Source organism: Manis javanica, chromosome 2 (genome assembly GCF_040802235.1).
Source record: "Manis javanica isolate MJ-LG chromosome 2, MJ_LKY, whole genome shotgun sequence".
NCBI classification, from domain to species: domain Eukaryota; kingdom Metazoa; phylum Chordata; class Mammalia; order Pholidota; family Manidae; genus Manis; species Manis javanica.
Genome location: NC_133157.1, coordinates 92,327,375 through 92,339,862, shown reverse-complemented (window position 1 = coordinate 92,339,862; position 12,488 = coordinate 92,327,375). Strand labels below are relative to the sequence as shown.

The 12,488-nt window shown below is 37.9% G+C and overlaps 1 protein-coding gene across 4 annotated transcripts in view; it reads left to right on the top strand.

Moving 5' to 3' along the window:
- Nucleotides 1–12,488, top strand: part of IARS1 (isoleucyl-tRNA synthetase 1) — a 113,240-nt gene that overhangs the window by 75,752 nt on the left and 25,000 nt on the right. For all 4 annotated transcript variants that reach the window (XM_017665526.3, XM_073228871.1, XM_073228870.1 and 1 more), the window contains 3 exons: nt 7,564–7,689; nt 11,182–11,325; nt 12,016–12,168. In XM_017665526.3, coding sequence (XP_017521015.2) covers nt 7,564–7,689; nt 11,182–11,325; nt 12,016–12,168 — 423 coding nt within the window. The remainder of the gene's footprint in view (nt 1–7,563; nt 7,690–11,181; nt 11,326–12,015; nt 12,169–12,488) is intronic.

Genomic DNA, 12,488 nt, shown 5'->3' with positions numbered 1-12,488 from the left:
AGAAACTGGAAAAGCCCACAAACACATGGAGGCTTAATAACATGCTCCTAAGTAATCTATGCATCAATGACCAAATAAAAACAGAGATCAAGCAATATATGGAGACAAATGTCAACAATAATTCAACACTGCAAAATCTGTGGGAAGCAGTGAAGCTATGCTAAGAGGGAAGTATACTGCAATACAGGCCTACCTCAGGAAAGAACAATCCCATACGAACAGTCTAAACTCACGATTAACGAAACTAGAAAAAGAAGAACAAATGAGGCCCAAAGTCAGTAGGAGGAGGGACATAATGAAGATTAGAGCAGAAATAAGTAAAATTGAGAAGAATAAAACAGTAGAATCAATGAAAGCAGGAACTGGTTCTTCAAGAAAATAAACAAAATAGGTAAAACCCTAGCCAGACATATGAAGAAAAAAAGTCTACACACATGAACAGAATCAGAAATGACAAAGGAAAAATCACTACGGACACCACAGAAATAAAGAATTATTAGAGAATACTACACAAAATTATATGCTAACAAACTGGATAACGTGGAATAAATGGACACCTTTCTAGAAAAGTACAACTTTCCAAGGCTAACATAGGCAGAAATAGAAAATCTGAACAGATCAGTTGCCAGCAGTGAAATTGAATTGGTAATCAAAAAACTATCTAAGATCAAAACCCTGGACCAGATGGTTTCACTGCTGAATTTAATCAAACATTTACTGAAGACCTAATACCTATCCTCCTTAAAGTTTTCCAAAAAGTAGAAGAGGGAATACTCCCAAAGTCATTCTGAAAGACCAATATCACTCTACTACCAAATCCAGGCAAAGACACCACAAAAAAGGAAAACTACAGACCTATATCCCTGATGGACATAGATGAAAAAAAAACTCAACAAAATATTAGCAAACTGAATTCAAAATAGTCATCCATCATGATCAAGTAGGATTTATTCCAGGAATGCAAAAATCAATCAACATCATGCACCACATCAACAAAAAGAAGGACCAAAACTACATGATCATCTCCATAGATGCTGAAAAAGCATTCAACAAAATTCAACATCTATTCATGATAAAAACTCTCAACAAATTGGTATAGAGGGCAAGTACCTCAACATAATAAAGCCCATATGTGATAAACCTACAGCCAACATCATACTTAGTAGCAAGAAGCTGAAAGCTTTTCCTTTAAGATTGGGAACAAAACAAGGATGCCCACTCTCCCCACTTTTATTCAACATAGTTCTGGACGTCCTAGCCACGACAATCAGACAACATAAAGAAATAAAAGGCATCCATATTGGCAAGGAAGTTAAATCTGTCATTGTTTGCAGATGGCACGGTATTCTACATAAAACACCCTAAAGAATCCACTCCAAAACTACTAGATCTAACATCTGAATTCAGCAAAGTGGCAGGATACAAAATGAATACACAGAAATCTGTGGCATTCCTATACACTAGCCATGAACTAGAAGAAAGAGAAATCAGGAAAACAATTCCATTCACACTTGTACCTAAAAGAATAAAATATCTAGGAGTAAAACTAACCAAGTAAATGAAAGACCTACACTGAAAATTACAAGACACCCATGAGAGAAATTAAAGAAGATACCAATAAATGGAAACACATCTCATGCTCTTGGCTAGGAAGAATTAATACTGCAAAAAAGGCTATCCTGTGTAAAGCAATCTACAGATTCAATGCAATCACTATCAAAATACCTATAGCATTCTTCAACGAATCAGAACAAATAGTTCTAAAATTCATACGGAACCACAAAAGACCCTGAATAGCCAAAGCAATCCTGAGAAAGTGGGGAGGATTACACTCCCCAACATCAAGCTCTATGACAGAGCCACAGTAATCAAGACCATTTCGTACTGGCAGAAGAACAGACCCACAGACCAATGGAACAGACTAGAGAGCTCAGATATAAACGCAAGCATATATGGTCAATTAATACACGATAAAGGAGCCACGGATATACTATGAGGAAATGACAGCCTCTTCAACAGTTGGTGTTGGCAAAACTGGACAGCTACATGCAAGAGAATGAAACTGAATTATTGTCTAACTCCATACATGAAAGTAAACTCAAAGTGGATCAAGGACCTGAATGTAAGTCATAAAACCATATAACTCTTAGAAGAAAACATAAGCAAAAATCTCTTTAATATAAACATGTGCATCTTTTTCCTGAACATGTCTCCTTGGGCAAGGGAAACAATGTCAAATGAAAAATTGGACTACATTGTGCTATAAAGCTTCTGTACAGCAAAGGACACCATCAGCAGCACAAAAATGCATCTATAGTATGGGAGACTATGTTTGTGAATGACATATCTGACAAGGGGTTAACATCCAAATATATAAGGAACTCAATGCCTCCACACTCAAAAATCAATTAACCAGACAGTTCTCCAAAAAAGAACTTCAGATGGCCAACAGCACATGAAAAGATGCTCCACACTGCTAATTATCAGGGAAATGCAAATTAAAACCACAATGACGTATCACCTCACACCAGTTAAGATGGCCAACATAGAAAAGACTAGGAACAACAAATGCTGGCGAGCATGCGGAGAAAGGAGAACCCTCCTACACTTCTGGTAGGAGTGTAAATTAGTTCAGCCATTGTGAAAGCAATATGGAGGTTCCTCAAAAAACTCAAAATAGAAATACCATTTGATGCAGGAATTCGACTCCTAGGAATTTACCCTAAGAATTCAGGATCCCAGTTTCAAAATGACATATGCACCCCTATGTTTATCGCAGCAGCATTTACCATACCCACGAAATGGAAGCAATGTAAGTGTCTGTCATTAGATGAATGGATGAAGAAGATGTGATACATATACACAATGGAATATTATTTAGCCATAAGAAGAAAACAAATCCTCCCATTTGCAACAACATGGATTGAGCTAGAAGGTATTATGCTCAGTGAAATAAGCCAGGCGGAGAAAGACAAGTACCAAATGATTTCACACATCTGTGGAGTATAAGAACAAAGCAAAAACTGAAGGAACAAAAGAGTAGCAGACTCACAGAACCCAAGAATGGACTAACATTTGCCAAAGGGAAAGGGACTGGGGGAGTTGTGTGGGAATGGAGGTAGAAGGGGAATAAGGGGCATTATGATTTGCACACATAATGTAGGGGGATACACAGGGAAGGCAGTATAGCACAGAGAAAAGTTAGTGACTGTAGCATCTTACTACACTGATGGACAGTGACTGTAATGGGGTATGTGGTGGGGATTTAATAACGGGGGGAATCTAGTAACCACAGTGTTGCTCATGTAATTGTAATTAATGATACATACATACATACATACATACATACATACATAAATAAAACATCAAGTAACTCAGAGGAAGTTTTGAAAGGAAAACAAGCAGAAAATTGATTGAAAGACTTAAGCTTAACATCAATAATGACACTAAATATAAATGATCTGCATATATCTAATTACGAGATTGGTAGAGTGATAAAAATTAAAAGAAATTGTAAGAAAGTCTTCAAATACAATGATATCGGTATGTTCAAAAACATATATATATATATATATATATATATATATATATATATATATGCAAACATTTACCAAGGAAAGCAGGTTTAGTCAAAGTCTGTGTTCATTTCGTTAAGATAGCCTTCATCCTAAAGTAAATACCAATGACATTAAATAATTATACAAATGTCACTTCACAAGGAAAACATTAGATCCTAAATGTCTTTGTCCCTAACAAAATTGATAGACCTTCAAGAACAATTGGAAAATCCATAATTATAATTTGAAGATTTAGTATAACTTAACAATTGATAGAACAGACCTTATCAACTTTTATGAAACACCTCACCCAACAGCAACAGAAAGCATATTCTGTCCAAGCTCCACAGAAGATTTATCAAGATAGCTTATAGCCTGGGCCATAAAACAAACCTCAAAAATTTAAGAGTTGAAATCATATAGAGTATGTTCCCTGACGACAATACAATCAAACTCTACACCAGTCATAAAAAGATAAAAGCAAAATCTACACACTTGAAAACTAAACATATTTCTAAAAAATCCATAGGGAAGAAGTGTCAAGGAAAAAAGTACATAAAACTGATGAAAAGGAAAACATAAAAAATATGGCATGCACCTAAGTTACATTTGTAAAGAATAACATTAGAAAAGAAGAAAGGTTTAAAATCAGTAATGTAAGGTCTGACCTCAGGAAGCTTAAAACACACGTGTAAAATTAACCCAAATCAAGCAGAAAGAAGGAAAAAGGTAAGAGTAGAAATCAGTGCAATTGGAAATAGAGTAATGAAGAATATCATTGAAGCAAATATGAGGTCTTTCAAAAAAAATTAAAATGAATAAACCTCTAGTGAGATTGATATAGAACAAAAGAGAACACTAATTACCTATATCAGGAATCAAACAGGCTATCAGTACAGACTAGAGAAATCAAGAAGCTAAGCAAATACTATGAAGAACTCTCCACACATAAATTTGACAACTTGGCTGACGTGAACAAACTTCTAAAAAGCACAAACTACCTCAACTCATCCAATATGAGATAGATGTATATATAGCTATTGAGATTAAATTTGTAATTTAGAAACTCTAAAGAAAGTTTCATGGTCACTTAGTAATTGAGTCTAAGCTAACACTGTGTTACACAGTACAAATGTCCTCAAAGTGGTATACTACATACCAGGTAAAAGTAAATTTTTCTGCATCTTAAAATATATTTTTAATGTTAAAAGCAAGTGTCAAGTTTCACAATTACACATTCAGTGGGGTAGCATACGTGTATGATTTCACTTATTTGTGGAACCAAACATACAACAGAATCAGATTGAGAGATACAGGAAACAAAACTGTTGGTTACCAACATGGTGAGGGCCTTTCGGGGTGGGCAAAACAGGTGATGGGTGACTAAAAGATACAAACTTCCAGTTATAAAATGAGTAAGTCATGGGATGTGTAAAGTACAGCACAGGGAGTGTAGTCAATATAATTTTATATGGTGACAGGTGATAACCAGACTTGTTGTGGGACATTTTGTAACGTAAGAATATTGTAATAATCTGATGTATACCTGAAACTAATATGACATTCTGGGTCATTTGTACTTCAGTTAAAAACCAAATATGTCACTACACATTGTTTATATATAGTCATGTATGTATTGGAAATATGAAGACATGGACTTGAGAAACAGTATGTAATTTTGTCATGGGAAAGGGAGGAGGTGAGTCTGAAGAGAAAAATAAAAGAGGTGACAATTAGAAAACAAAACTCAAGAAATCTCCAGACCCAAATAGTTTTGCTAGAGAATTTAACCAGACTTAATAAAAATTAACACCAATTCTTCAAGATTGATCCAGAAAATAAAAGGAAAACTCCCCATCTCATTTTAAGGTATTACTAACACCAAAGCCACATACCAACAGTACAAAAAAAGATAAACTGCAGACCACTATCCCTTATGAATATAAATAAAATTCTGACCAAGGTGTGAAATAGAATACAGCTATGTGTACAAGGAAAGGAGTTTTTTTCCAAGGATGCAAAGATAGTTCAATATTAAAAACCCAGTATAAACAGCCAGCTAATACACTCGAAGATTACATGATAATACCAATTGTTACAGAAAAATCATTTGACATAATTTAATACCTATTCCTGATTTTAAAAACTGTCAAAAAATAGAACTTTGTCAGCATTGTAATGAGCCTCTACAAAAACCTACAGGTAACATTGTACTTAGTGGGAAGAGATTGAATGTTTTCTAATAAGGACTAAGTCAAGGATGCCTGTTCCCGTTACTCAGCATTGTACTTGAAGTTCTTGCCACTGGAATAAGGAAAGAAAAGAAAAAAGTGTACAGATCAGAAGGGAAGAAATAAAACTGTTCCTATTTGAAGATGACTTGGTTGTTTACATAGAAAACCCCAAAGAATCTACAGATGGAGATGTGTCTTAGGACCCCTCCATTCGTTTGCCAACCAGTACCATAATCAGCTGTTCCCATTGGACTTTTGATGGTGCCTCAGATGATACATGGACCTCTGTTGCCTCAGGAGTTCAGTAATACGTGGCGTGGGGGTTGGTCTGTCATTGGCTGTCTCAGATGGGGACAATCAGGTGACCCTTTAGGAGTTGGTCAGATGTGCAGTGGATGTGCACCAGTGCTACCAACAAAGCCAGGGTTGTGTGTCCTCTCCAGTCACAGGACAGCAGAGTGAGCAGTGATAAAACAGAGGAGCCCAGCTCCCCTATCTGCTTTGTCTACTGTCCCTTTTCTGGGCCTCTGATCAAATGGCAAAAACCGCCCCCAACTCCAATAAAATTGTTTTCCCAGGAATAGTTACAGATGCAGCCACAGTTTAATCATTGACTTTAATATTATTTGATGTGATTTGTAATTTACTGTCTGGCTAAGAGCACCCATGGAAAAAACTACAAATGATTATTATAATAAAGTATTTTTGGCTAGTTTATATACTTGTTGGGTTCAAACATTAATTATGGGGTTTTGTTTCCAAAGTAAAACCAATAAAATATTGCTCAGAAAAAGGAAAGAGATGAAAAACAATTACAGGATATAAGATAAACATACACAAATCAATTAATTTTTGTATACTAACAATGAACACGTGGAGAGTAAAATACAAAATAAATACCATTTACAATTGCTCACAAAAAAGACACATGTAAATATAATAGAACATGTAAGGACTTTTATGCCAAAAACTACAAAATACCCATGTAAAAAAATCAAGAATGTAAATAAGTGGAGAGAACATATAAATGACATGTTTACAGAATAGAAGATTCAACATATTAAACATGTCAGTTCTCCCCAAATTAACTCCTCAAGTTAATTAAACTCAATTCCAGTCAAATCTCAGCAGTATTTTTCTGTAGATATAAACAATTATTCCAAAATTTATCTGGAAAGAGAAAGGAAACAAAACAGATAAAACAATTTTGAAAAATAACACAGTGGGAGAAGTCACTATAGCTAATTTCAAGACCTGTCTGAAGACTATGTGGCATGAGCAGAGACTAGAAACAGATCAATGTCATATATAGAGAATGAGAAAAACAGATCCACTGAATGTGGCCAAATGAATTTTGAGGACAGAACAAAAGCAGTTCAATTGAGGAGTCTTCTCATTCTGTGTTGCTAGAGCAATTAGGTTTCTTGTGCAAAAGAAGTCCTTGACCTAAGTCTTAACATGTTTTACAAAAATTAACTCAAAATGGACCACAGACTTAAATGTAAAACTGTAAAACATTTAGAAAAATGATAGAAAATCCTCAGAATTCAGGACTAAGCAGAGTTTTTAAGACTTGATACCAAAAGCACAATACATAAAAGAAAAACTGATAAGAAACTCTGAAAAGTCAGCAGTTAAAAAACAAATCCCATTATAAAATAGGAAAAGACATGAACAGGTATTTACCAAATATACAGATGAGGTGTTGCCCTTGGGTTTTCATTCAAATTTTACTTTTTTCTTCAGTTTTACTTATTTCTGTGGCTTTTTAGTTGGAGTATTACTTCTGGAAAATCCAAAAGGCGATAATACATTGGACCTCTTAAGGCTGAAGAGTGTTGTTAGTGGCATTTTTGATATAAAAAATGTGGAGCTGGCTGTCTTCCATGGTGAAACAGGTATGTGCAAAGTCAAAAGATACCCATGTCCTTGGTGGATCTGCAAAGATCTTAATTTTATATCAATTATACTACCAAGCCTTTGCCTTTGTCCTGATTCTGTGAGGCAGGGCCAGGCTCCTCAGAAGGGCCTGCCTGCACTATCTCTTTGTGCCTCCCTACTGTGTGGTATGGCAGAAAGAACATTGGCCTTAACAGGCAATGGATGTTCTAATCTCACCTTCTCACATAATAGCCACGTGGTAAATGCAGAGATTTCCCTGGTGAGTTTTAACTTCCTTAAACGTAGAGCCTGCATTTTGTTAAATGCAGATTCTCAATAACACATGCCTAAGTAAAATTTCAAAGAACCATAGGTACATTCTGTCCCACTGTCATGGGTTGAATTGTGACACACACACTCTGACCCACCTCGGGAAAAAAAAAAAAAGGTTTTATGTTGAAGTCCTTACCACCACTACCAACAAACGTGACCTTCCTTGGAAGCAGGGTCACTGCAGGTGTAAATCAGTTAAGATGAGATCATGCTGAAGTAGGTGAGCCCTCCTCCAATAAGATTGGTGTCTTCATTAGAAGAGGGACCAAGAGAGATTAGAATTAGGTAGCTGCAGGCCAAGAACACCAAAGGTTGCTAGGAGCCCTCAGAAGCTAGAAAAGAAAAGAAAGGATTTCCGAGAGGCTTCAGGGAACATGACTACTAACACCTTGATTTCAGACTTCTTACCTCCAGAACTGTGAAACACTTTGATGTTTTAACCCCTGCAGTTTGGGATTCTTATAGCAGCTATAGGAAACTAATAAACTCACTTTACAAATCTGAATGCCCATTTCAGAAACTATTGAATAGCTTTCAAGAGAAAATCTAATTGGATGATAAAGGAAAAACTGCCAAACTTACGTGCTGCCAGATAAGCAAAAACTAGGTAAGTTTCAGGGAGTCATTGTTGTCAGAGATGCTGCACTGACATCGATGGGCCCACTTGTGGAAACCTTTGCATCTGATGAGGGCTGTATGAGGGAGGAGACATGTTAGGAGAGACTGGAAGTGGATGTCTGGAGGAAGGTGGTTCATTGAGGATCTGAGAAATACCCTGACCAGGATCCAGCCAGAGATGCTGGTGAGTGAGTAGAGGGTGGTGTGGTCCCTACCTGGAGCTGCTGTAGAAGTAGAAAACCCAGGCACACAGGAGGCCCACATATCCAAGCCACGTCTAACACTGACAGGCCAGCAGAGGCAGCTTTGCTGAAGATGCTCATGCACCTGGCCCAGGGGCTGAAAGAACACAGGAACTCTGACCCAACAAGTAGTAGCCATAAAACCCAAGTGGTGCCTGGAACCCACACTGACTTTTGGAGCATAGTGGCTGTAATTAAACTACCTCCCAGCACCTGTGCACCTTTTCTCTGGTCATTCCTAAGCCAAACTAGGCCAGGCAGTGTTCTGGGAAACAGTTCTGGCTTAGCTAATTTGACTCAGCCAAACCACCACAGTCCGCCCCTTATGATCCAGGCATCTACATAGCTCTGTAAACTGTATCTAACTTCTACATTGGACTACCATAAATTTCAGACTGGACATTGTCAGGTACCCCTTGTACAACTGAAAACATGCTAACCCTGTTACCCACAGCTGGTTAGATAGTCACCTTATGCATCTTTGGGTGATGTTGATCTTATTTCCGCTTTGCTGTCCTTTATAGTTAACTTATGCAAATATATTCTGTGTTACATAGGAAAAAATAAGAATCAGTTAACATATACACGAATACATTCTTAGATCTAAGAGGTCATAACTATTAAAATCTCAGTTCTGTAACTGATCACATGGTCAAAGCTTTCGTCTGTCATACTACATATGGGTCTCTGATTTAGAACAGGGGTCAGCAAACTTTTCCTCAGATCAGATAGTAAATATTTTAGGCTAAGAGATCTAACTGCTATTATGGTGCAAAAACAGACACAGTAACATTTTTTTACATAGGTAAAAAATGGGCAAGGCTGTGTTTCAGTAAAGCTTTATAAACGGCAGCCAGCTATAATCAGTATGTTCCTGATTTAAAGCATGAAGGGCATCTCATTATCCCTGCCAGGTATTGCCACCCAGGTGGTCCTGAAACTGAGTCTCCAAAGGGCCATTCCACTGTTTGCTAGACCAGCCGCATCATAATTTGGGGCATATAGTGTGGCCAGTGAATTCTGAACATGAGTGCTTTGCTGTACTTGGTTTGCTGAAAAATTAGTTCCTTGACCAGGAGCAGTGCTCTGTGAGATGCCATGTTGGTGAATTAGACATTGCTTAAGTCAGTGGATGGTGGGTTTGACAGAAGCGTTGCAAGCAACAAAGACTAATCCCTATCCAAAAATGTGTCTGTTCCAATAAGAACAAGCCACCACCTTCTTCATGAAGAAAGTGGCCCAATAACCAGTCTGCTCTTGGGCAACCCACTCATATCCCTGGCAGGAATGTGCTATCAGAAGCTTAGTTGTGACACTTGTTGGCAGATGGGATTCACTGTAGTGACTGTAGCAAAGTTGAAGTTGGAGGTTGTGTTGCTAAGCCTGTATATAAATGACTTCTGGCCAAGGACGGCCTCTCTGCACATTGATCCAGGTCCCTGTCCACTTCCACTCAGTCAACCATTAGCCCACTGCTCATGGAGCTGTGTGGAGCCCTTAACAGGATGAACATCCAGCTCCCTGAACAAAGTTATGCCGCCTGAGAGGATTCCCTGCCACTATCGTCCTGCAGGGTCAGCAGGGCTGTAGGGCCAAAGTCCCCTTCTGCCGGTGCAGCATGGCACAGAACCTCCACACAGCAGGCCTCAAGGGCAGTTTCTCTGTTCCCTGGTCCCCGGAGTTCCATGAAGCCACAGGTGTGGGTCGGCAGAGACCAGGTGGCCGAAGGCTGGGCAGGGGCTTCCAGCCACTTCCAGGCTGGGCATGGGTTTCATACATGCCATATCCACTCCCTGACCTTGGTCACACCCACCAGCAATCATTCATCTTGTTTGCATCCCTGAGCAATGTTTACTTTTACGTACTACGGGTGTTCTGTGTGTCCTGCTGTTTTCCACTGTGTACATGTGTCAAATAACTTGTTACCTCTTGAATATAATTATTTTTTTTTTAACATAAGGCTTTTCGTGGTGAAGTATAGGATTGTGCCATAGGAAATTTTAAGAAGAATTAAGAGTATACAGGGATAGTACTGAAAGGAAAAAAGCTTGTAAGTTATAAATATTTTGCCATTTTGTAAAATTGAGATTTCCTACTATTTGCATTTCATTACAGCCTGATTTTATAGGAAAAGCAATGTACTTTGATAAATAGAGAAGTGGAGACATCACTGTAATGATAATATATATATGATTATCATATATATATCCTATATATTATCATAGTCTGATAATTATATAGGAAAAAGTGAATGACTTCAGCTCTGAGCTGTCTACCCCTGAAAAGAATTATTTTTTTGTTTCATTATATTTTTAGAAATACAAAACCAAATCGACTTACTGAGTCTTCATGGAAAGACACTCTGTGTAACAGCAGGACCAGCTCCCACTATGACAGACCACCCAGGTGCTCTACTCTGCCAGTACATCAACCTGCAGCTCCTGAACTCAGACCCACAAGGTGTGTGCACTCCAGCAGTGAGCCTTCAGCAGGCAGCTGGTAGGGTGCTGGCTGTTAAGGTTTCCTTTAATGTTCAACCTCCTGACTTTGCATGGATTTTACAAGTCAGCTTCAACATAATGATTTAAGTGTAGACTCCCACACTGCTTTGGGGAGCACACATAGGCTTGTTTCCTTTGGTATGTTTATGTAGAAATACCGTCATCCAATAACGTGGTCAGGAAATGAGATAAATTGGTTAGGTTAAAAATTACAGTTAAAGGAAGTTGAATTAAGTGTCAAAACATTTTGATTTGTTATTTTCCTAATTTTTTTTCTTGGGAAATACTCTGAAAACTGTTGTATACACCCATGCCTTGATTAACAGACTAGAGAGTTATTTCTCCATTATGTTTTAGAGTCCTTACTGTACACATTTCTTCCTAATGTCTTCAGGCTCTTCATTTGACTGATCACTGAGTGTCTCTTCCCCAAGCTACTGGGCTTTTATACCAGTTGGGCCCTGCCCCTTTCCTTCTGCAGTATCAGCAGCTATTTCTGCTGACTGTACAGCTGTCCCTCTGCCACTCCCATGCCCACTGCTGGCAGCTCTGACCTTTGGAGCTGTCTGCACTCATCCCCTCTGCTAGGGAACAAGCAGCTGGAGGGTGAACTCTCAGCATTCAAACCAGTTTGTTCTTTCTTCTGTAGAGTGTTTAAAGGGAACAGTGGGCACTCTCCTGCTTGAAAACCCTCTTGGGCAGAATGGACTCACCTACCAAAGTCTTCTGTATGAAGCAGCCAAGGTGTTTGGCCTTCGGAGCAGGAAGCTAAAGCTGTTTATGAATGAGGTTCAAATGGATGGTGAGGAAGTAACAAAAATGTTTAATTTCTTTACTTTTGTTTTCCTTTTCCCAAAAGTAGGTTTTGATACCATCAACCAATTGTAGATTGTATGTGAGGTAGGACTGTTTTTTTTTTTTCTCTTTCTCCAGAAGTTTTACCATACTGTTAAAAAAAAATAATTAAAAGGATGGTTACTTTTTCCTTTGGAAACCATCTAAAAATTATATTGATATTTTTTAAGGATACCCAAGCTTCTAGGTAAATTAGCATGTTTGCCAATCCTAAAATTGTTCTCTTCCCCAAGAATCAAAATGATAAATGTTGTGAAATGACAGCTT